Here is a 24,542-nt window from a genome sequence, read left to right on the forward strand (position 1 = left end):
AACAGATGTAAAACGAGAAGTAAAATCCTGACAAGGAAGTACAACTATGCATAAATGAAATATATTTCTAGATTCTTATTGAATACTAAAATTTCATATCGGCAAATAACAGTAAGGACATGAAACTTAAATGAATGAAAATATTGTCATTGGATGGATGGTCTGATTTTTTACATTTATATGCATGCTTTTTCAGAAAACTCTAGCACAACAAAATTTCTAGTATAGAACCCGATTCCTTTACTGGTCTTTCGTCTTTGTCAGGATTGTAAGTATTACATAACATTATGCCAACAATACGTAGTACAACCATATCTATGGATACATACATAATTTAGATATGTTGAAAGTAAAATAACAAAAATACCGAACTCGGAGGAAAATTATAAACGGAAGTCCATTGGCAAATAGCAAAAACAACAGCCCAAGCACATCAGACGAAAACAACTGTTACATTCGTGACTTGGTACAGGCATTTCCGTATGAAGTAAACCGTGGATAGATAGCAGGCACTAATGAGTGTATGGCATATGTCATGTTTGATAAAACATACATGTCTGTATTCGAGAAAAATATAAATTAAAAGATTGAATTGATTCTCTTCTTTACAAAATTTCCAGTTCATCGCTCTACTTTTAGAAATTGTCGAATACTATAACAATGATTGCCATACATCAAACAAGGGGTTTCAAACAGTTGTACAAAATTTACCAAATCACCGTTCTGTCATTTCTAAGGATAAACAATTTAAAGGTAAATCAGTCACTTATAAAAATACAACTCTCAATCAAACGAAGGAAACGAAAAACAGAATATCTGTTCAAAAAGAGGGACGAAAGATACCAAAGGGACAGTCAAACTCGTAAATCTTAAACAAACTGACAACGCCATGGCTAAAAATAACAAAGACAAACAGAAAAACAATAGTACACATGACACAACATAGAAAACTAAAGAATAAACAACACGAACCCCATTGCAACATGTTAATTGATATAATGCGATATGACGAGAGTGTTTCTACTCAAATACTGTTTTTAATTATATCGTTCATTATAAGCAACATATATTGTGATGATAAACTTAAGGAGGTTTGCAACTCCATTTCATAATAACAGAGATTTTAAAAACAGACAAAATGAAGAGTCCGTGATATCAGCCATTAAAAAATTAGCGGGAAATTGTTCTCTCTAGATTTTTAATGCATTAAACATTGGCACTTTTCCCTTTAAAAAAAACAATGGAAAATAACAAGGATTTTATATTAAGATTTGCAAATATGGCTTTTAAAATCAAAAATTAAGTAATATAATTATAAAAAGAAAAGTAAGGGTTAGTGGGCAAATGTTTTTAGTGGCACTATATGGATAAAACCAGAGTATTCTGACTATCTTGCAAACATTCAAAAACAAGAGAAGCGAACATCCTTAAACACAGTTTTATCTAAAATAGTCAGCTTATTACTAGTTTTGGTTATATGTTTGAAAACAAGTTTTTGAAAACCGCATCTGATCAAAAGGTCCTTGTATACAATATGTTTTTCATTGTAATTTCTGCATTTTTAATATTGACAATATTTGCATTTTAGGGATTTGTCCTTCAACAACTTGAAAACAGTTTCAGCTAATATGTTTGACAGAGTAACCCCTTTGAATATTTTGTGAGTATAATTGTCATATCTTAAACCGCTACTTGCATAATTTTAGATAATACCTACAACTCAAGATACAATTTTGCCTTATTGATGAAAAAAAGTACCGGCATACTAGTCATCTTTAGTGGGAAAGTTTTATTTTTTGGTAGTCCACGTGCCTGTCAAATTTTCCTAATATTGTTTTGATAAGTTGTTTTGGTATTCTAGTTATTAAAAATCGATTTTAGTAATTTTCTATCCTACCCTATGTGATAAAGTATTGATTTAACTATTCTTTTGCTTTTAATTCTGTAAAACAATGATTTGGTTTGTTTTACACGTTGTATTTTATAACGATTTCATTGAATAGCAGCAAGTTACTTAAGACAGTATATGTAAAGTTGTAGAACGAAAACATGTTTTTTTTTTCTTCAAATAACGTATAAACATGTTTTTTGTAGTTTGTTAAACAACAACCCATTATCATGCTGTACCATGCATGACTTCTTTGAATGGAAATCTAATCAGACACGTCTTAGACTTTTTCGTGGCACTTGCCATGATTTTAACCGAACTACGGATATCGAAAGCTTTGATTTATCAAAATGTCCAGGTAAGTATTCAATTTTTCGTTTGAAAGCGTAAACCAATTTATAGGTAACATATCTTGGGAACTCATTATATCCAAATACATACAAATATTATGAAAATACCTCAAGAAACCGAAGCTGCTGTATAATTTTTCTTTAAAGCATTTTTTTACTAGCATTTTTTACTAGCATTTTTTTACTTACAGATACGTTCGACTCTAGCATCACTGAATAATCATAACGTGTTGAAATTGCCAGATTGTCAGTGAAGTTATTCTTACTGTGTTAGCTATTAAACTTTTAAGGCAATCACTCATGTAAAGAGTCGTTAACTTTTTATATTTAAATATTCTTCTTAGGAATCTATGAACAGAATTTTATCAAACTTAAATAAAAAAAAAAAAAATAATGAAAATTTATAGAGCGCCCTATATAAAATATAAAAAATACTCTAAGGCGCTGTGCATTCAGCATGGTAATAAAAACAAATCAAAGACAAAAAAATAAACACATACGCTGTGTTTGATTCAAGTACTTACATTAAGTATAAAACAAAAATGTTTACTATGGTATAAAAGGTTCATACAAAAAAACGGATAACTTTATAGAAAAGGGTCAATTTCGTCCAATTTTAAATGATCATTTATGAAACATGTCAAAATTACATTATTTATTTTTCGGTTTTTTTTTCTTTGTTAAGTGGGTTATCTCAATATGTGTAGAGTTCAGTAATTAAAGTGAAATTAAAACTTAGATAAACTTTTTATATTTTATATAATTACAATTTGATCATTCTACCAAAATACATGTATGAGCAAAACATATCATAAAATATTATTCACTACATTTGTTGTTATATATGACTTTTTCCATCTGTAAGGGGAGATAAGTCTTGCAAAAATGAGTCTTTTTCTGGTCAGTTTTTTTTTTGTTTTTCTTGAAATTTATGTAAAGTATGATACTTTGATGGAGTTAAAAGTTTGAATTTGACTAAATGATATAATCTTCTGCTCATGAAATGTACAAAACCAAATTTTTATGGGAAGTTTTATTTTTTTCGTGCATTTTTTACTAAAGAAATTGCAAATTTGAAGCTTTGTAACCATTTAGAATAAATAATGTGGAAATTTGTTATTGTTTATATCTGTATATTATATTTTTTCAGCAACTTACTTATCTTAAGAAATTTTAAGCCACAAAAAGAAGAATACATGCTTAATTATTTTTATTAAATTTGAGATTCTTTACCTTGACATGTTGAAAAATTCAATAAATGGTCTACTAATGAATTACGAAATCTAGATTATTGCTTGATAAAATATATGATAACACCTGTAGAGTTGTTTGTTATACCCCAAATACCGCTCAAAAATCAAGAATCAATACATTCTGATGAATAGAAACACGGTAAATTATCAGTTTTTATTGATACTTTTGGCTTGTTTGCAAAAGTTATCTCCCTTAACAATGCAAATCTCCATAGGAATTTTAAATGAAAATTCTTTTAGTCTTCCTCCAGTTAGATTTTATGGGACTTTCTTTTGTGTTTATTTGAGGTAAAATGCTAAAGATTAACACTTAAAAATCTTCTGTGGTTAGGATCAAAGGAGTAGGTCCGTTAAGGACTCATTTTGGCCTCAAATTTCAGTTTGACCACTTTTTAAACACTTAAGTGTCTATTTCACTTGATTCAATTAATTTATGTGAAAGATTTTAACTGATTAAGTCATTACTAACGATCCGATTCAGGCTCAAATTGAAAAATCTCTCAAATATGCCAAAAACGACACTTTTCAGACGGTTTTTGTCAAAAACGAAAGTGGCCGCATCCGTGTTCATCCAAAACTTTTATATATGTTATGTATTATCATGAAATACATCTTACATTTCAATATTAAGGATGAACACGAATGCGGCCACTTTCGTTTTACACGGAAACCGTCTAAAATTCAACTTAAATGATAGAATTTTAATGATTTCCGTAATTTAGCATGACTTAATAGTGCTACAACCCGATATATGTGCATTGTATTGTCAAAAACTGCCCATATGTATGTAGCAGAACCATTTAACTGTCAAATAAATAACTAAAAGTTTACATTCTAACAATTTTGTAAAACTGTTATTTTTGGGTCCAAAAAGGGGTCTTACCGGACCTACTCTTTTATGCCAGATTGACTGCACTATATACATTTTAATTTATGATTCAGAATTTGATTTAAGATTTAATGAGTTTTTTTGGTAAAAAATGGGTTTTTTTCACTTGTTGCGCCGTATTTTTAAAAAACTATGTTTGTTTATTGCATAAGACTTCTCACCCAAGAAAGAAGAGCGTATCATGCGCTCATGGCGTAGCTGTTTATTAGGTCACATTAATTGCTTAAGACTTTACACACTTCTTAGTTATATTAATCTAAAGATTTGTATACGTTTTAGTGATGATTCAATTTTTTTTTAGAGTTATAGAGTTTTTTGTTAAAAAAGGGGGGATTTTTTACATGTTGCATCGTATCTTAAAAACCATTAATGACTATTGCTTAAAACTTCTCACACTTCTTAGTTATATTAAATCTAAAGATTTGTTTACATTTTGGTTTCTTTTAGGGTTATTGAGGGTTTTTTTTGGGTAAAAAATGAGTTTTTTTCACATGTCGCGCCGTATCTCAGAAACTGTGTATGGTTATTGCATAAAACTTCTTAACTAAAAAGAAGGGCATATCATGTGCTCATGGCGTAGCTGTTTATTAGCTCACACATGGTCTGTCGTCAGTCGTCCGTCGGCCTTCGTCGTTAATTTTATAAAAAAATCTTTGCCGCCATGGCTTCAAATAGAGCATAGGGGTAAAATGTAGGTTTGGGTCTCTGACAGTATTTAGAGCAAATCTGGCATGGGGTAAAACAAGTTAATAATATCTGTCCTGAAATTTTCAAACAAACTGGGCAACCCGTTGTTGGGTCAACATGATCATTAGGTCAATTGACCCCTTCAGAAGTAGGTGTCCTTTATAGTTAATTTTTAACAATTTCTGTAGTCAAAAATCTTTTCCTTTGAATAATCTGAAACAAATTTGGTCACAATCATTATTATGATATCTTGGATGACCCGGCCTGCCAACAACATGACTGCAATGGCTAAAAATAGAACATAGGAGAAAAATACAGTTTTTGACTTACATCACTGAAATTAATGGCAAGTAGACATAGTTAAAACTGTTCATCATGTTAAGATCTATCTGCCCAGAAATTTTCAGACGAACTAAGCAAGCCGTTGTTCGGTTGCTGCCCCTAAACTAATAATTTTAAGGAAATTTTCCAACACACCATTAAGAATTGGACTCTGCAATGACATTTATTCTTGGTGAAAAAGATCAGAAATGGGAAACTTGTGTTTTAACTGTATTCTGCTTTGTTTGAAACTGTTTAAAACAGTGATTACATTTTGTCAACGTACATGCTATTAGTTGTGTATTACTTGTAATGAGAATTCAATGTTTATTTTACTATTCTACGTTTTTATTGCTCGGATGTAAATTTTGACTGCAGATGATTTAATTTCGCAGTTTCTAAATCCGTTTATAAGCAAAATTGTCAAATGTCTAAAAAGTGAAAGTGTTGAAAACAATATTGCTACCAATAACCAAATATATATATATATACACTTAAAAAAAAAACTAATTTAAAAAATTAATGTCTTTTACAGTTGATGGTCAGTGGGGTTCCTGGTCAACTGGACCATGTTCTGTCACATGTGGTCAAGGTTCAATAAATAGAAATAGAAGTTGTGACAGCCCGCCAGCTTCTAAAAATGGAACAGACTGTATTGGATCTAGCACGGACTCTTTAAGCTGTACCTTAGCAGGATGTCCAGGTAATTAATAAATATGATAAGCAATGCTTTTTATGATTGATGAGCTTTAAAAATCGATTAACATATGTTTGGCTCAGCTATTTGTTTATTTCGCTGTATATAAACCTAACCATTTTTATAGCTTGATTGAACATATTAGGTTTTGAATGTTGGTGACGAAGACTGCGCGATACATATGTCACAAATAAATTAGGACCGCTATCAATGGCATGCACTTTACAGAATGATTTTTTTTTATTAATTCTAACGGGAGGTGTTTAACAGTTTAGTCGTTATTTGAAACACGCAGTTCGTTAATCTTGTGTAATGTATGTTAGGACATAAAATGTGAAAACGATATTGCTGTCAATAACCAAAAATATATATATATAAACTTTCAAAAACTAATGCACGAAATATATGGCCATTTAAGTTGATGGTCAGTGGGGTTCCTGGTCTATTGGACCATGTTCTGTCACATGTGGTCAAGGTTTAATAAATAGAAATAGAACTTGTGACAGCCCGCCAGCTTCTAACAACGGAACAGAATGTATTGGATCTAGCACGGACTCTTTAAGCTGTACCTTAGTAGGATGTCCAGGTTATTAATATATATGAAAAGAAATGCTTTTTATGATTAATGAAATTTACATATCGATCAACATATCTTGTGCTTAAAATATTTGTTGTATCGCTGTACAAAAATCATAAACCACTTTTATACCTTGCTTTGACACTTTAGTGTTTTAAATGTTGATGATGAAGACTGCGCGATACATATGCCACACATAAATTTGGACCGCAATCAATGGCATGCAATTTACAGAACGAAATTTGGCATGATACTTTTTTTAATTTTAACGGGAGGTGTTTAACAGTTGAGCCGTTATTTGAAAAACGCGTATATATAATTTTTCAAAAACTAATTCAAGTCATATATGTCCATTTAAGTTGATGGTCAGTGGGGTTCCTGGTCTACTGGACACTGTTCTGTCACATGTGGTCATGGTATGAGATATAGAAATAGAAGTTGTGACAGCCCACCAGCTTCTAACAATGGAACAGATTGTATTGGATGTAGCATAGACTCTTTAAGCTGTACCTTAGCAAGATGTCCAAGTAAATAATATATATGACTTCAAAATTGATATGTGTGGCTCACAATATTTGTTGTTTATCTGTATATTTACCATTAGCCACTTTTGTAGCTTGTTTGAACATGTAAGTGTTTTAAATGTTCATGATAAAGACAGCGCGATGCATATATCTAGGTACATTATTATGTATTATGAGAAACGTTTTTATTAATAATGAGATTGAATCATCCATTAATTTAAGTTTGACTCAAAATAGTTTGTATTCCAAAGTATATGAAGGAACGTTATTAAATATATAATGTCATGATTACAAATGCCGTAATATAATTTTGACTGCAGGTGTCTAGTAATTTGTTGCCATTCAACGAAATAAATTAGTTCGTTTCTTGAGAATTGTCGTTTTATTTGCATCTTTTTTTGTATCTAACAATATTTAAGAATAAGTGAATGGTTATATTAATTTTTTCATGTAAAATAACTAGCCTCCTAGTCGAAATTAAATGATATTTCACAGCGATAAAAATCTTTTTTCAGAACAACCAATTGTTCATCGAATATTACTAAGCAAAATGGCGATTTTCTTGTTGTTTTTTTTGGGAGGGGAGATGGGGGTTACAATTAAATTCCTTTTTGACATCTTAAAGATTTTTCTGTAGAGTTGTCTCTGTTATAGTTAAGATAGTTAAAACCTGTTCAATTCTAGATCCCCTGGTTCGTTTTAGTGGAAGTACATGCTTTTATTGTATGTTTGCGAACGTAAAACATTTTAAGTCCATTTCCTTTAGAGTATTTGCAAAGGATAGCGATCTGTATCATGTTGTGTTGTTTGTTTGAACTTATATATCTTAATCGGGTAAAACAAAAAGACTTATACTGCAGTCCTTTTTTGAGCAGTCAAAATGCGTTGACTGTATAGTTCGTTGTCATATACAGTCACTGACCATATATAAGATTTTCTCTTTTTTTTTAAATAGTAGAGTCGGAACTATGTTAAATATTCATGACAACCCGCTTCAAACTGTAGCGTAAAACAGCTCAAACTTATTTCTTTTACAATTGTTGGAAAACATATTTCACTTACAAAAAAAATCGAAAATATAAATCATTATGTTTTATGCAAATTGCTAATATTTTAGTCCATACTCAAACGAATTCATCATTGATTGATTTCAACAGGTAAATATACATTTTATTGTATTGCATATTTCTCCGCTAGATGTGAGATCTTTGTTAAGACGGATTTTCCAAAAATATTTAAATCAAATAGAAATCCATTACAGTATTAATAACAATTGAAAATGGGTTTTTCTCAGGATTGCAATATAAAAACAATAATAGTGTATTGACTTGACATATCATCGATTTAAGGATTCGACACGTAACCGTGAAAACATTCGGCACAGCCTCGCATTTCCTCACTTTTAATCCTCATACTTATATAATTAATATGTCAAGTCAATACACTATTATTGTCCAAATCTTACTGTCTAAAATATTTATTTCTTATCATGTAACTTTTGTTATTCATATTAATAATTATATAGCTCATCACTGGCTTCAACGTTTAATTTTGTATTGTTTTTAGAATCATATAGAAAATATGGAAAGAAAGCAGGTAATTTATAATTAATTTTTATGGGATTAATTGTTTGACGCACGCGCATTTTACATTTTATTTTCCGTTAACGAAGCGCTATATCGTTATGATGAGACTTCGATTCTATAAGAACACTTTTTTATATCCGTTTTTGTTTTTCATTCACCGATCGAATTGTTTTGCCATTGCCTACCATGAGGTTAAGTTCTAATTGACCAAGGCATTTTTTTTAGGAATATGTATTCATTTACCTTTAAATGATAAGTATGTTGTGAAATATTTTAAATCACCGTCTTTGGGATTTTTCGCTGACCTTCGTTTTTGTTTTTTTTACCATGATTTAGATTCTCAATCGATTTATGAAATTTTAAAATTGTTTTCTGATTTTGGTAAATAAATAGACATAAGATTTTAACGAGAGAAATTTATGTATTACTGAAAAATTATTACACCAGGGTTTTCGATATCACAAACTAGTCAAAACATTTACTAAATTTTATCATCGGTATAAAGACATCATTCGTAAATATAGCTCAACATGCAGACTTCTTATACGTTCAGGTATTTCACATCCATTTGTTTATGAAAATATTCTTTATAAAGCACAAAGGTGTCAGTATTCACCTCAGAAACTTACAAAACCTTTGAATAAACTTATTAAGAAGGGATATAATTACGATACTGTTGTCAAGTCATTAAAGATTACATATTTTGGCGTTAATATTGAGTCACTGATAAGGTCATTGCGTCGGAACTAAACACATTTATTCTAAAAACAGTTGTTGGCATGACACGGGTTATGTTCTTCTCATATGTTATGATGGTATGATACTAAACCCCTAACGGGAAGGATTGTGCCTGATGTTCATATGATGAAATCATAATCTTTCAGTCAGTTTAATTGAAGTCTGGAGCTGGCATGTCAGTTAACTGCTAGTAGTCTGTTGTTATTTATGTATTATTGTCATTTTGTTTATTTTCTTTTGTTACATCTTCTGACATCAGACTCGGACTTCTCTTGAAATGAATTTTAATGTGCGTATTGTTATGCGTTTACTTTTCTATATTGGTTCGAGGTATAGGGGGAGGGTTGAGATCTCACAAACATGTTTTACCCCGCCGCATTTTTGCGCCTGTCCCAAGTCAGGAGCCTCTGGCCTTTGTTAGTCTTGTATTATTTTAATTTTAGTTTCTTGTGTACAATTTGGAAAATATTATGGCGTTCATTATCACTGAACTGTATATATTTGTTTAGGGGCCAGCTGAAGGATGCCTCCGGGTGCGGGAATTTCTCGCTACATTGAAGACCTGTTGGTGACCTTCTGCTGTTTTTTTTTTATTTGGTCGGATTGTTGTCTCTTTGACACATTCCCCATTTCCATTCTCAATTTTATTCTAGATTTGGGGAATACATTTGGATCATTAAAGGAGGAACGAAGGGACAGTCAAACTCATAAATCTAAAACAAACTGACAACGCCATGGCTAAAAATGAAAAAGACAAACAGAAAAACAATAGTACACATGACACATCATTGAAAACTAAAGAATAAACAACACGAACCCCACCAAAAACTAGGGGTGATCTCATGTGCTCCGGAAGGGTGAGCAGATCATGCTCCACATGTGGCACCCGTCGTGTTGCTTATGTGATTACAAATCCGGTAGATAGTCTAATTCGGTGAGTCACATTCATGAAAGGGAAGGGGATTGTATTTACGACGTAAGGAACATATCCGATATCATTTGTGAAACAGTTATTTCATAACGGTCAACCAACTCGTGATGGCGTCCGTAAAATTTACGAAGGGATATGTGATATTCTCATGTTTAAATACATGAAGATACATAACGGCCATTTTACTACTTACATTTTTTTTGAAGTATGTGAACGCGTTGGTGTGTGCGACTTTCATATTTCATTTACTCAACACAGTCTTAAATAAAAGTAAGTCTGATAATAGGATTTACATGTTTTTACTTCGCTACTCTCTTGTGCAAACCCTGTTGAAATTATCTAATTCAAATATAAGAATAACCATACTCAAGTTGACATTTTTATACAACTATATTTTCTAAATCACAATTATGTAAATAAACTTAAAATCTATATGATCCATGTATTCAATGAATAGACTAGGAATTGGCGACCTGGATGCAGTAGAACTGATGGCGCAGCAGTTTTTCTTTTTATAAATAACGAAATACATCTTTTTTAACCGGCATAAGATTTCACGTGCATCTATCACTCACTTTAATAAAAATTAAAAAGAAATGCATTTGTAATATAACTGCTCATACCAGTTTGAATATGTAAAAAGTATAATCATTTCAAAGAGGAATTAAACATCATAACGAAAAGAAACATAACGATTTTGATCTATATATGAAAATGTCGACTTGCATAAAATTTTCTTCACATTTGATTTTAATATAATGAAATGGGTTTTCAAGAATTTATTTTACATACTTTTATTTTCAACTAATTGATATAACTTTTCTTTTAACCTAATGATTGTTTGTTATAATATTTAAAATCCGAAGTGACATGAAGTGACTTACAAAATATGTAGAAGTTACGTTTCTAATTATCTTATTTTGTCGTGTAGGTTCATGGATTAGGAAAACAAGAAAATGGAAAAGGATAACTAGTAGATACTACTGAATAAAGGAAGCACTGGTACACAGAACTAATATGTACTATAAGTTTGTCATGTAACTGAGGGAAGATGCAAGACAATGAAAATATCATATCTTAAATAAACTTAGAGGGATTTTATCAATTATCTAATTAGGATTCGTTTTTTGTTGTAAATTATTAGTTGTGGTTCATCTTTCCTTTCTCCATTTTATTCTTTTTTGGTGTAGGTCCACATCAGACTGATTATTAATCGTCAAACCAAAAACTGTAGATCAAAACTTGACTATATAAATCAACAACCATCTGTATGCTAATGTTTTTGAGACAAAATGTCTATACTATTTTATGTGGTGTTTATTTGTTAATAAATATGGAGTTTATATTATTGTAGTATTTATTTCATATATGGTCCAACAGATCTTTGGCTTTGGTAAACATGTGAAAGGGTTTATACTGAATCGAGCTTCAAATGCAAACGATTTCTATAGTGTAACTTAGGTTTTTCGAGCACTATGTCGGTATTTTCGTAGAATATCATCAGCTCAGTAATTGTAATTTATACCATACATTTCTTTAATTTATCCTTTGATTAGGTCACACCACTTTGATTCCCGATTCTTTTAGAAAAAAATCACTTTTCAACATAAAAAAACAAACTACAGTAACCACTTTCGAAAATTTGAGGTCCGATTTGATGTTCTTTAAAATCGCTTTTCGTTGCAATCAAACGCACATGTGATACATTGATATGTAAATAAAAATTGAAATTAGGTTGTCAGCATTCAGTTGATAATTGAATTCGGATTATATCACACTAAGCACTCAGCTGAGAACAAGCTTAATTCGCGAGTAGACATTATTCAATACACGCTCAGATTCAAATAGTTATAAAGCCAAAGAAGTACAAAGTTGAGGAGTATGAGGACTAAAAATTCAAAAAAGCTATGCCAAAACGGCTAAGGTGATATATGCCTGGGATAAGAACATCCTTAGTATTTCGAAAAAAATTTAATTTTGTAAACAGGAAATGTACAAAAATGACCATACAATTTATATTTATGTCAACACATAAGTGCTGACTACTAGGCTGGTAATACCCTCGGAGACGATACGTCCTACAGCAGTGTCATCGACCCAAAGGTACTTTTGTTAGATTACATTAATATTTGCTCAGAACAATCGTCTTTATCGATCCTTGTTTCAATAGGTATTGTGTCTCTCTTGGTTGAAAGAAATTGTTATCTTCTCGTTACTTATTATACAATGCAGTATATATTCACATTATTTTGATCTTGAATAAAGTCCAAAAATTACACCCAACAGCGTTTGCATTAGATTTTTTTGCTGATTTTTTTTTGTCCATCCATGGGATTCGAACTCACACCTTTGATACAATACAACACCAATCGCTTAGCCTCATGTCATCACTCTAGCCAACTCGACCACATCTGCTATATACAAATATGTTACATTGTCATATAAGGCGCGTCTAGAGATCGACAAAAGACATGTAATTATATAAGTCTGAAATTACGCCCAACAGCGTTATCATTAGATTGTTATGCTGACACATGTTTTTCCATCAAAGGGATTCGAACTCTCACCTTTAATACACTACAGTACCAATCGCTCAGCCTCATGTCTAGCGCTCCAGACCACTCGACCAAATCTGCTATATTAAAACATTACTTCAGTAGTCGTAGTGTTGCCTTTTCGTGTAAGGCGAATCTAGAAACAGATATATGATAAATATGAATATAGCGGAGTAGTTCCCATTGGACACTAGCAGTACATAAACAATTGTTACTACTAGTATATAGTTATCAAAGGTACCAGGATGATAATTTAGTACGCCAGACGCTCGTTTCGTCTACATAAGACTCATCAGTGAAGCTCATATCAAAATATGTATAAAGCCAAACAAGTACTAAGTTGAAGAGAATTGAGGATCCAAAATTCCAAAAACGGTGTCCCAAATACGGCTAAGGTAACCTATGCCTGGGATAAGAAAATCCTTATTTTTTCGAAAAATTCATAGTTTTGTAAACAGGACATTTATGAAAATGACCATAATATTGATATTCATGTCACCACCGAAGTGTTGACTACTGTGTATTGTGAACGACTTTTATCACATACTTCCAGGATACTGAATCGGTAACATACACATATTTTAACGTTTTTAAGTGTCATTTCCTAAAAGTAAAATCACAAAAATAATGAAATCAAAGGGAAATTTAAAACAGAAAGTCCCTAAGCAAAAATCAAAATCTCAAATTCATAAGACTAATGGACAACAACGAGCAAAAATCCTCTTGGGAAACACAAGAATGGCTTTAACTAAAACTTCACACTTAAGAGGAGTATCATGAACAGATATGCACGACAAAAGGTTTTCTGAGAAATTGAGAATGTGTCCATGGGGAAAAGATGATGCATGCAAATAAATGTTATAAAGAGACATAACTAAAGACACTACTCAACATCGAACTTGTTCAGTGTTTTGTAGTAATAACCATTGTGTATAAGTTTTATAACAATAAATTGAGGCAAACCAAAATGCTCCGCTATGGTGGACGAGGGTATAACAATGAAGTTGAAATTATCCTTTATAGATTGATTAAGAGAATCAGGAATTGTTAAAATAAAACACTGTCGTTTAGTTTAACGGTATAGAGAACTGTATTTTCACATTTACTTATATGGAGTAGGGTAATTTTTGTAATGTTTGAAGTATTCAACATTTGGTTTCTAAACCGTACGATTGTGGATCACCGAATAATGGAAAGGTTGGTGTTTTGTGCCACTTTAAGCACTTAAGTGACAATGAGGGTCGGTTGAAGACAAAACTTTACGACAAAAGAGATGATTTCAGCTTTCCAATTGTGAATTTTCCGCTTCTAAGTAGCAACATTCCAGCAGCACCTGCATACGGGGTATATATCTCCCAATTGATACGATATTCCCGTGCTTGCGTTTCCTATCATGATTTTATTGATAGAGGGTTACTGCTCACAAGGAAGCTATTAAACCAAGAGTTCCAAATGGTGAAGTTGAAATCATCCCTTCGTAAATCACGACGCCATCACGAGTTGGTTGACCGTTATGGAATAACCCTTTCACAAATGATATCGGATATGTTCCTTACGTCGTAATTACAATCCCCTTCCCTTTCATGAATTTGACCCACCGAATTAGACTATTTACCGGATTTGTAATCACATAAGTAACACGACGGGTGCCGCATGTGGAGCAGGATCTGCTTACCCTTCCGGAGCACCTGAGATCACCCCTAGTTTTTGGTGGGGTTCTTGTTGTTTATTCTTTAGTTTTCTATGTTGTGTCATGTGTACTATTGTTTTTCTGTTTGTCTTTTTCATTTTTAGCTATGGCGTTGTCAGTTTGTTTTAGATTTACGAGTTTGACTGTCCCTTTGGTATCTTTCGTCCCTCTTTTAGTGGCAGTCTTATCTTTTTAATAGAACCACCGGACTTCTTTAAGAAAAACTGACAATCTTAGGTAAATTTAGATCGGGGTCGAGTTCGGGATGTGATTCCACAGCCGCGGTGTTGTTGACAGCTAGTGATAAAACAGTCTTATTGATTGCTTGTTGCTTAGCGTCCAGTGTCGTTGAAGTTTGTATTCGAACATGCAGGTGTCTTTAATTGTTACCTTGATTGGTGGATGTCTATCTTTAATATGACATTAGCAAGTCGATCATATAATACGTTACCGGTTGTTTTTTTTATCTTCATCAAAAAACCTAAATCAAAAACAAAACAATACCAAGGATGTATTAATATATGAACTGTAGATATACGACATGTATCCAAAACAGACCGTTTTTGCTAACTGCTTTTTGATGTATTGGTCCGAGTACACAGTTATTTCGTAGTGCATTTCTTTTAGACAATAAATGTAAATAAAAAAAATCCCACCTGCGCTTTCTCAATAACATTTTTACAGTATGTTGTACTACTTTTGGGACAAATTATATCAAAATTATAGAAAACTTCATCAGCTCTAACTCAAAATATGGACAATTTTGTGTTAAGGGGGTCTTGAAATCTTTTGACAGCTTCCGAAGTGCTAATTTTTGACCTTTTTCAGCTGGACCTAATCACTACATTACCTAAATATTTATGACCCAAATTTTTTTACAGTGTCATTTCACCCCCCAACTTGCTATATGAGGCATACAACATGGAGAATTAAATTTGGAAGGGGTATATCAAAAATTGGCAGGTAACACACTGTCCACATTAAGGACTATATTTGTGGACAACGAAAATCAAAGGACGATAACTGTGTACTCGGACCTATTAAGGACAATTGAAAAATAGTGAACACTGGCTACTTAGCTGATTATACAAGTCAGAATGTATCATTCAATGCTAGGTTATCATATTTAATCTGATACATTTATTTCGCTTTTTATAATTCATCAAACTAAAACTCAAAAATAAATAAAAGAGATACTAGAAGTCAATTTAATAAGGCAAAAACGAGCTGACAATTCAATGTAAAAAAAAAGAAAACAAAATAAAAGACAACAGTTTACAAAAATAACAATAAGGTAAACTAACGACTGAGAAACACGATCCTTTTTTTAAACAACGGTATTACCATAGGTACTCCGAGAGGGTAAGGAGATTCGAATCCAAGTGAGGCACAATAAGCCTGAAATTAAGAGCATATGTTGTATTTTTTGTTTCCAATGGGATTGGATGGATGTGTTCTTTGTCATATCCACACACACTGTTCTAACTCCGTTTGTTCTTGGTACAGATATATATCTCAGATGTTATACAAGGTTAATAATTTCCACTTTTTAACATTGGAAAATGGTGTAAAAGAATAACACAAAAAGAAACTGTAACAAAATATGAAAAATAAGAAAAACAGCAACAAACGACCACCACTCAATGACAGGCTCTATATTTTTTTAAAGGCAGTTATAGAATTTTACTGGGGTAAACAAGTGTGCTTGCGCGTCACTGACAATGACAGTGGATCCAAGATAAAAACACTATAAAAAAAATTGAAAAAGTGATTCGGTCGTCAGTTATGAAACACAGCTAACATAAACAGAGGAATCAAGGTACATAACTCAGAGTACGCTACGTTATTGTAAGCTAGTTCAAACAGAGATTAACCCGCAGTAATATACAGCTAACACCCTTTATAGGTTAAGAAGATGAGGTATGAGTTTATATAATATATAATATTTAATATATAATCAGTATATGATTTGTCTCAAATTCAGCCAACAATCACATTTGACAATGTTAAATCTGTAAATTCGAGTATGATTTTTTTTTGTTCTTCTATCAGTGGGATTTGAACACGTACGATCCTTTTCGAAAGATGTACTTCACCTGTAATCAATTCCATCATCTTGCGTAACATATCATGTACTGTGTTACAACTGCGGATTCTACTGACGAGGGACTATAAAACAAGGCCACTTAAAATAGAATCATTTGTTCAGTCGACGTAGCAGAGTGGTCTAGAGCGATGGAAGCAGTGCATACGGTGTTGTCTTGATATCACAATAGCATGAGATCGAATATCGGCAGGGGAAGAACACAAAGTCGCTTCTGCAAATTTGCAACTTTAACATTGTTTTGTCTATATTTGCAGTAATTGGTGTTGTCTCGATATCCCGATAGAATGAGTTCGTATCTCGGCGATGGAAGAGCAATAGGTTAACATCAATGTGCTTATTTATAGAAAAGTTGTGAAAATAAAATGAGTTATTTTGTGACGGAATTCGATGTTTGCTATACCACTGTTCATTGCGACGCAATTTATGACTATACCACTATATCAACCAGAATTATTTTTTTTGTAGTGTTATAAGAAATGATTTTACTTTTTGTCGCGTATATATTGTGAAATTTCAAAGTTTTAAAAAGGCAAATCTTCTGTATAAAGAAAATAATTATGCAGACTTTGGAAACTCAATCTTTCTAAAGCTGAAAAAAGACAAAGGAAAGATCCAAACTCTATACCAATACAAAATTACATGTTTGTGAAATTATAGCAAATCTTTTGATTGACAAATTTTTATTTGTTATTGCAAAATAATGAACTTAAAATTTCCAAAATTTTCTCCATACTCAGTTTACCCCTGTTACTTTTTATGATATAGACTGATCATTGTTATTAAATCTTAAGGCAGTTTGATTGAATTAGGTTGTAATTAGTAAACCTACAAACTGTGAATGCTTTTCATACATGACTATAATTGATTAATCAGAATGTGCGTGAATGTGTACGATAACTAACATTACCTTCAAACTGGACACTGGACGAGGCAATATTATGTTTCATCAATGACAGTAAGGGTATGAAAGGTAGAGTTGCCACTTCTTCTATTTTCACAAAATTTTCCGAATACACTGAAGATAGATTATTTTTAAAAAGCTTTCTGCGCAGAAAAAAGAGAAAGTTTACAAATCAGACGTTATTCAATTCATCATGAGAAAGGAAATGGTCTTTGCAATAATATTTTATTTAAACAAGTCGTTTTTCGAAGAGAAATGTCGGAATTCTTTTTACGCACAAAGAAAATGCATTTTTTTCCGTTTCATTGGAATATGTTAATCACAATTAATCCTAAACTTATGTAGTCAGTAAATAAAGTCAAAATATGTCCAATCTGACTATTTTTGGACATCAAAGATCAGTTTCGTCTACCTCACAAAATATTGTTAGGTATAATAGTCTCTAACTTGGTTTACAAATAGTTTATATCGTACTTTATCTCCGAAAATCAAGTTGAAAAAAAAGCTGGCCTAATAAGAAAGAAGAGTCAGTTATTTAATTCATCATGCGAAAGGATGTTGTCTTTGCAATAGTCTTTTATTATTTATTGCAGGTAACATTATTTTTTATTGATACAAACATATTAAATAAACTCAACATAGATACCAGGACTAAATTTTGTATATATGCCAGACGCGCGTTTCGTCTACAAGAGACTCATCAGTGATGCTGGAATGCAAAAAAGTTAAAAAGGCCCAAAAAAGTACGGATGTGAAGAGCATTGAGGACCAAAATTCCTAAAAGTTTTGCCAAATCGAGCTAAGATAATCTATGCCTGAGGTAGAAAAGCCTTAGTATTTCAAAACTGTTCTTTTCAAAAACTTGCACATGAAAACTCCTCAGATAATCATCTTCATCATAATAAAAAAATTGTAAAACACTTTTTTGAATGGTACAGGAGTAAATAAATATAAGCTATTTGATAAACCTTGTTGACTGACAAAAAAGAGACATTATTTACATGTTTAAAATGATTATCCTGCTATTAAATAAAATAAAAGAACACTATTTTGTGTGAAACTTTTCTTTCTACATTATCTTTTACCAATTTTCCCCACAAAAATTACGATTTCGAGGGATCTACCCAAGTTCTAAAAAATACAATAATAACTACTATATATTACCATAGATATACATAAATGCACTGAAATGTTATTTATTATAATGTGTAATTCAATTGGAACTATTTAACGCTTAGAATTTTTGCTCGGACTATCTAATCATATCACTTGTATGAAAGATGCAAAGAATTCCATTATATTGACAATTATGTGGGAGTCAAACAAACAGACAAACATACGTAAATATGTCAAAAAGTGGGGTACAGCAGGCAACATTGTAATATAATTTTGTTCACTAAAAAAACAAATTAACTATTTTAACCAACCAAAACAAAATGGCATTTAAAACCCTATAGTAACACAATGGCTGGATAAGTTTCAGCCCTCTTTTTGCTTTGACGTTTCTGAAAATTAATTAATACTGCTATCCCATTGTAATAATACTGGTTAGAGAGCCGTGGTGTAGTGGTTAGTGCATCGGACTGCTAATACAAAGGTTTCTGGTTCGATTCCCGTCTGGGATGAACATTTCAGGAACTAAATTTTCGGCTCTCCCTTGACACCATTTGCGAGTATGGTCTCGAGGAAACGATGCTAGTCCGTCGGAAGGGGACGATACATAGCTGACCCGTGTTAATAGAGAGCCATTTCTCTTGCACGTTAAAGACACCATTGTAGATGTCGAAAAAGAGCAGGCTAATGCCACTACAAGGCTGCACTCGCACCCGCAAAGTGGAAAGGGATTAATATAAGTTACAAAACTTGTTTCCCAATCCACTGTAAATAAATATGTTTAAACTAATAATACTGGTTAAATCAACAGACGTGACTCGATCAGACGGAGTATGAAGATGATATGTATCTGGATGTTTATCTTATCAATTTATTGTTTTAACTTAATTAACTAGCATAAAGTCACACCACACCGTTTAATTACATTCTAATAAAGCATCGTTAAAGATTCATTCGAAAGGGAAAATAATCTAGGAGCCAGAAACAAAATATTTTTATTTGGCCTGATGAGGAAAATCACGATACATGATAATTGTGTCATAGGTGTGGATTTCTTTTGTGGAGATAGAAATGAAAAGAATGTAAACTAATATTTCGAAAGATCGCACGCCAATATTTTTTATCAGAATTTTATAATTTGGTCAACTGTAGCTCAAGGAAATTGTAAACTCAGTGTTGATCTATAATTTGTAAAGACGTTATGTCCCTGGTGATTATAAACGAAGTAAATAATCCAACCGGATTTTTATATAGATATTTGCTAGTTTTTTTTAATATTAATTATCTTATTCTGATTTATCATTGTAATTTTGTTTTTGTCTTTGAAACTCTCAGTAAAGATTTATGTTGAATAGTTGTACATTTTTTTTTATGCCAGATTGCATTTTTTGCATGAACTGAGGGGTTCACGCTTATATGTATGCGATATTATCGGGCAATAAAGGGCATATTGTATATTTATATATACATAATTCGTCTAAACATCAGCCCAGCAATGTAAGGTCTGTTAATTTGCTTTCGCAATTTTTTGTTTGTTATATATAATTATGTAATATTGATTACATGTAGACAAAAAAACAAGATATCAAAAACTTCAAACAACAATAAAAAAAAAACCAAGTAGTATAGTCTGGTGTATAAAAATAATTTTTAACCTGTTACCTTTTGATCGTTATTATTCGTTTGTTTCTCTGTCCTATGTTTTCTCCAATGTATCTGTTTATTTATTGTAACCCATTCGTGTAATGTTGTCATTTTAATGTTATAATTAACACTGCCATTAAAGCGGAAGGTTTGGCATGCCAGGTTTAACCCACTATTTTTTCGTAAATTGCCAAAGTCAGGAAAATGGCCATTGTTACATTATAGTTCGTTTCTGTGTGTGTGATATTTCGGTGTTGTGTCTCTCTTGTGTCGTAGTTCTCTTAAGCTTATATTTGATACGTTTCTCTCAGTTTTAGTTTGTAACCCGAATTTGTTGTTTTTTTCTCTACCGGTTTATGTATTTTGAACAGCGGTATACTACTGTTGCCTTTTTTTTTTATGATAATACGAATTTAACTGAAGCAGTGATTTTCTTACTGCTAAAAATTTATAAAAAAACGAAGTCCCTGTCTTGCTTATTTCTTCATGATCACAAGAAAAAAACGAAATAGAACTGATTTATATATTTTTATACTGTTTATGACCTCCTCACACTAATTCCGTTGATACCTAAGTCTGAGAGAATATGATTTTTTTTATTAAATGTAATTGACTTTTAACTTGCAAGTACTAATATATCGGTACTTTGTGTTATTTGTTTTGATACGTTTTGGTTCTATTTAGTGCTCTGTATCATTCTGATAAATCATGTCAATTCCAAATGATTGTTTTTAAAGTTGGTTCTTATGTTTGTTTTAATCGATATTGTGTGACTCTGCAGATAGTTATCTCATTGGCAATCATATATTGTATATCTTTTACTTTTTATTTACCTTCGCATTCATTATCAGGTTCTCGCAGAATTATACATGCGGCTTCATTACATGATATGTTCCTTACGTCGTAACTACAATCCCCTTCCCTTTCATGAATGTGACCTACCGAATAAGACTATGTACCGGTTTTGTAATCACATAAGCAACACGACGGGTGCCACATGTGGAGCAGGATCTGCTTACCCTTCCGGAGCACCTGAGATCACCCCTAGTTTTTGGTGGGGTTCGAGTTGTTTATTCTTTAGTTTTCTATGTTGTGTCGTATGTACTATTGTTGTTCTGTTTGTCTTTTTCATTTTTAGCCTTGGCGTTGTCAGTTTGTTTTAGATTTATGAGTTTGACTGTCCCTTTGGTATCTTTCGTCCCTCTTTTACATCTGAATCAGCAAACCATAATATATGTCATAGTTAAAAGTAAATTTTTACATTTGTCATATCGGGGCTTTTTATAGCCGACCATGCGGTATGGGCTTTTCTCATTGTTGAATGCCGTACGGTGGTGCATAGTTGTTAATTTATGTATCATTTAGTCTCTTGTGGAGAGTTGTCTCATACCACATCTTCTTTTTATATTAATAACAAGTTTTTATTAATATCAACAATTCTGTCCTTCTACCACTTCACAAGCTTTGAAACGATTTATACATGGCTTTACTGGATATAAGATCTACCGTTTCTTTTAACGTTTTGGGAACAGAGATATCGAAAGATTTTATTATATAAACATAATAAATGTTGATGATTTTAAAAGGAAATTTTTTGATTTGTTTTGTTTTTTTAAATATGATTTTAAACGTTACAACTCGTACAGTAATGATTTTGAAGGGTTACAAAACAAACATTGATTTTTATTACAATTGATGTTAGATTTTCACACACGATAGTATTTTTTTGTCTTTTTTTCCCTTTTAAAATCATGTTTGTAATCTTTTAATAGGAGGAACACATTTTCCGTTTTATTGTTTTCGAAAATTTTATTATAGCATCTGATTTTGTCTCAAACACGGAGAGTTTATTTGACCTATTTCATTAAATATATTGTAAATATGAGGGGAAAACAGCAATAAGGACGAGACGACATAGAAACACAATAGAGGCTATAAAAACAATCTCATAACGACATTGACAGGAAAATTAGACGATATTTTCTTTTTTTTTTTTCTAGAGCCGTTTAACATATACTAATGATTTAATCAGACTTTGAAAGATAATAGTCTCTAACTTGAAATACAAATACATTTGATCGAACTGATTTCGCGACTAGAGTTTTATAAAAGCCGAACGAATAACAAAGAAGAAACAACCAAGTAGTCCACCATGAGAAGAGAAGTTGTTTTTGCATTAGTCTACATATTCATTGCAGGTAGAGTACTTTTTTATAAAAATGTATAATAACATTTTTTTCTTAAAAACATGGAGATGAGTTAAAACCGTTTTGTACTAACATATAGTTACGAAAAGCTTGAAATTAGTGGATTTGTTTTAAATGTAAGTTTTATTTCTATTCAATCACTTGTCAAAATAAATTCTACTGTTCAATCCTGTATACTCATTGTAAACACTTTAGCGCTGGAAACTAAACATTATATGTCTTACTTGATTGATCTTGTAATTGACACTGACCTCGTTGATGTTCTGTTTTTTGAAGTATATATAAAATATCTTTCAGAGTTTAAAAGTCTGTTCAGAGAATAATTGACAATTTGAGATTCCTTTTCGGGAAAACTAAGGAAAACGATTTATATTGATTCTTAGCAATTCATTAAAGTATATAGATGTTCCGGACCATATGAGTATTTGGACCATACGCGTTTGGTCATGACAATATGGGTATATACTCATATGGTCCGACTATACGCGTATGGTCCGACCGTACTCGTATGGTCGGGGTAATTAACACTCTGTTACAGTTTGCTTTTCATACTTCTAAACTCTTCAGATAGTATGACCTGTCATTAAAAAGAAGTAATAATATAGGTAAATTTATTATCATATTTTGATAAAAAGATAAGCTAAATAAAAATAAGAAGTTTCACATAGTTAATTTTACTTAATTGTCAAATTTATAGTAAACACTTTTTATACCGATGGTCATTACCGATTTGTTATTACAAGTGAATGGCAATATGTCAACTAAATATTTTATCAAAAAATTCTTAATGAACTGTTACACAAAAAGTCATATAGTTTATTTTAAATGTCTTGTGAATATGGTGTACTGCAGTCATTTTACGACATTTGAGAACTAAAGCTTCTTAAAAAAAACCTAGACATCAGAATGGTAAAACATCTCAGTATTACTGAACGCAGCTACAAAAAGGCTAGTTTTTCACTGGCATCAATATTCAAAAGTAAAATCACAAAAATACTAAACTCAGAGGAAAATCAATTTGGAAAGTCCATAATCACATGGCAAAATCAAAAATCAAAACGCATCAAAAACGAATGGACAAGAACTGTCATATTCCTGACTTGGTACAGGCATTTTCAAATGTAGAAAATGGTGGATTAAACCTGGTTCTATAGCGCTAACCCTCTCACTTTAATAACAGTCTCATCAAATTCCGTTACATTTACATGATGCGTTAAATAAACAGTCACAATCAATAAAATAGTCAAAATATGGGAACATCAGTCGTAGTTTGGAATTATAAAATTAATAAATTGTCATGTAACCATCACTGCTTTTTAAATAACGTTTTTGTATTATTAAAACGTTTATAATGTAATTTGAAAAAATACCTATATGGTCCAAATACTTATATGGTCTGGCCCAATAATAACCAAACGAGAATTATACTCAGTCATATGGTGCGACCATATGAGTATACGCATACGGTCATGACCATACGCGTATGGTTTAAATACTCATATGGTCCGGAACATAGACACTTACGTTAATGTAGATAATTGACCTAGGTGACAACGTATAACCAGGGCTAAAATATTTGTACATTTTCGTTATTGCCAAATTACATACTTTCCCCCTATTACATCCTAAAGTTCATGAAAACAGGCTGTCTGTATCATACAAAATCTATATAAAAACGAGGAACGTGAAACACTTATTTATCATCAACATATATGTCAGTCCCAAGTCAACAATCTGTTATATGTGGTTATCTGGTGTTGCTGTATATCAAATATTTTTTTCTGTTCAATATTCTGTTCAGAAATTTCTCCTTTAGGTTTTTGTATTACATTTGTAATATCGTGCTAGCTTACAATTTAGTGTCACTTTTCCTCATTATTGAAG

At 31.7% G+C, this 24,542-nt stretch overlaps 1 protein-coding gene across 1 annotated transcript; it reads left to right on the forward strand.

Annotated features, from left to right (window-relative positions):
• The first annotated feature begins 202 nt into the window (after positions 1 to 202).
• Positions 203 to 11,763, forward strand: LOC134714239 (thrombospondin-1-like). The gene is made up of 8 exons (XM_063575480.1): positions 203 to 268; positions 1,589 to 1,660; positions 2,095 to 2,246; positions 5,924 to 6,091; positions 6,504 to 6,671; positions 7,022 to 7,189; positions 8,753 to 8,782; positions 11,373 to 11,763. Exons 2-8 carry the CDS (start codon positions 1,629 to 1,631, stop codon positions 11,426 to 11,428), a joined length of 774 nt encoding a protein of 257 aa, XP_063431550.1. The 5' UTR covers positions 203 to 268; positions 1,589 to 1,628; the 3' UTR covers positions 11,429 to 11,763.
• The last annotated feature ends 12,779 nt before the right edge of the window (positions 11,764 to 24,542 follow it).

Source organism: Mytilus trossulus, chromosome 4 (genome assembly GCF_036588685.1).
Source record: "Mytilus trossulus isolate FHL-02 chromosome 4, PNRI_Mtr1.1.1.hap1, whole genome shotgun sequence".
NCBI classification, from domain to species: domain Eukaryota; kingdom Metazoa; phylum Mollusca; class Bivalvia; order Mytilida; family Mytilidae; genus Mytilus; species Mytilus trossulus.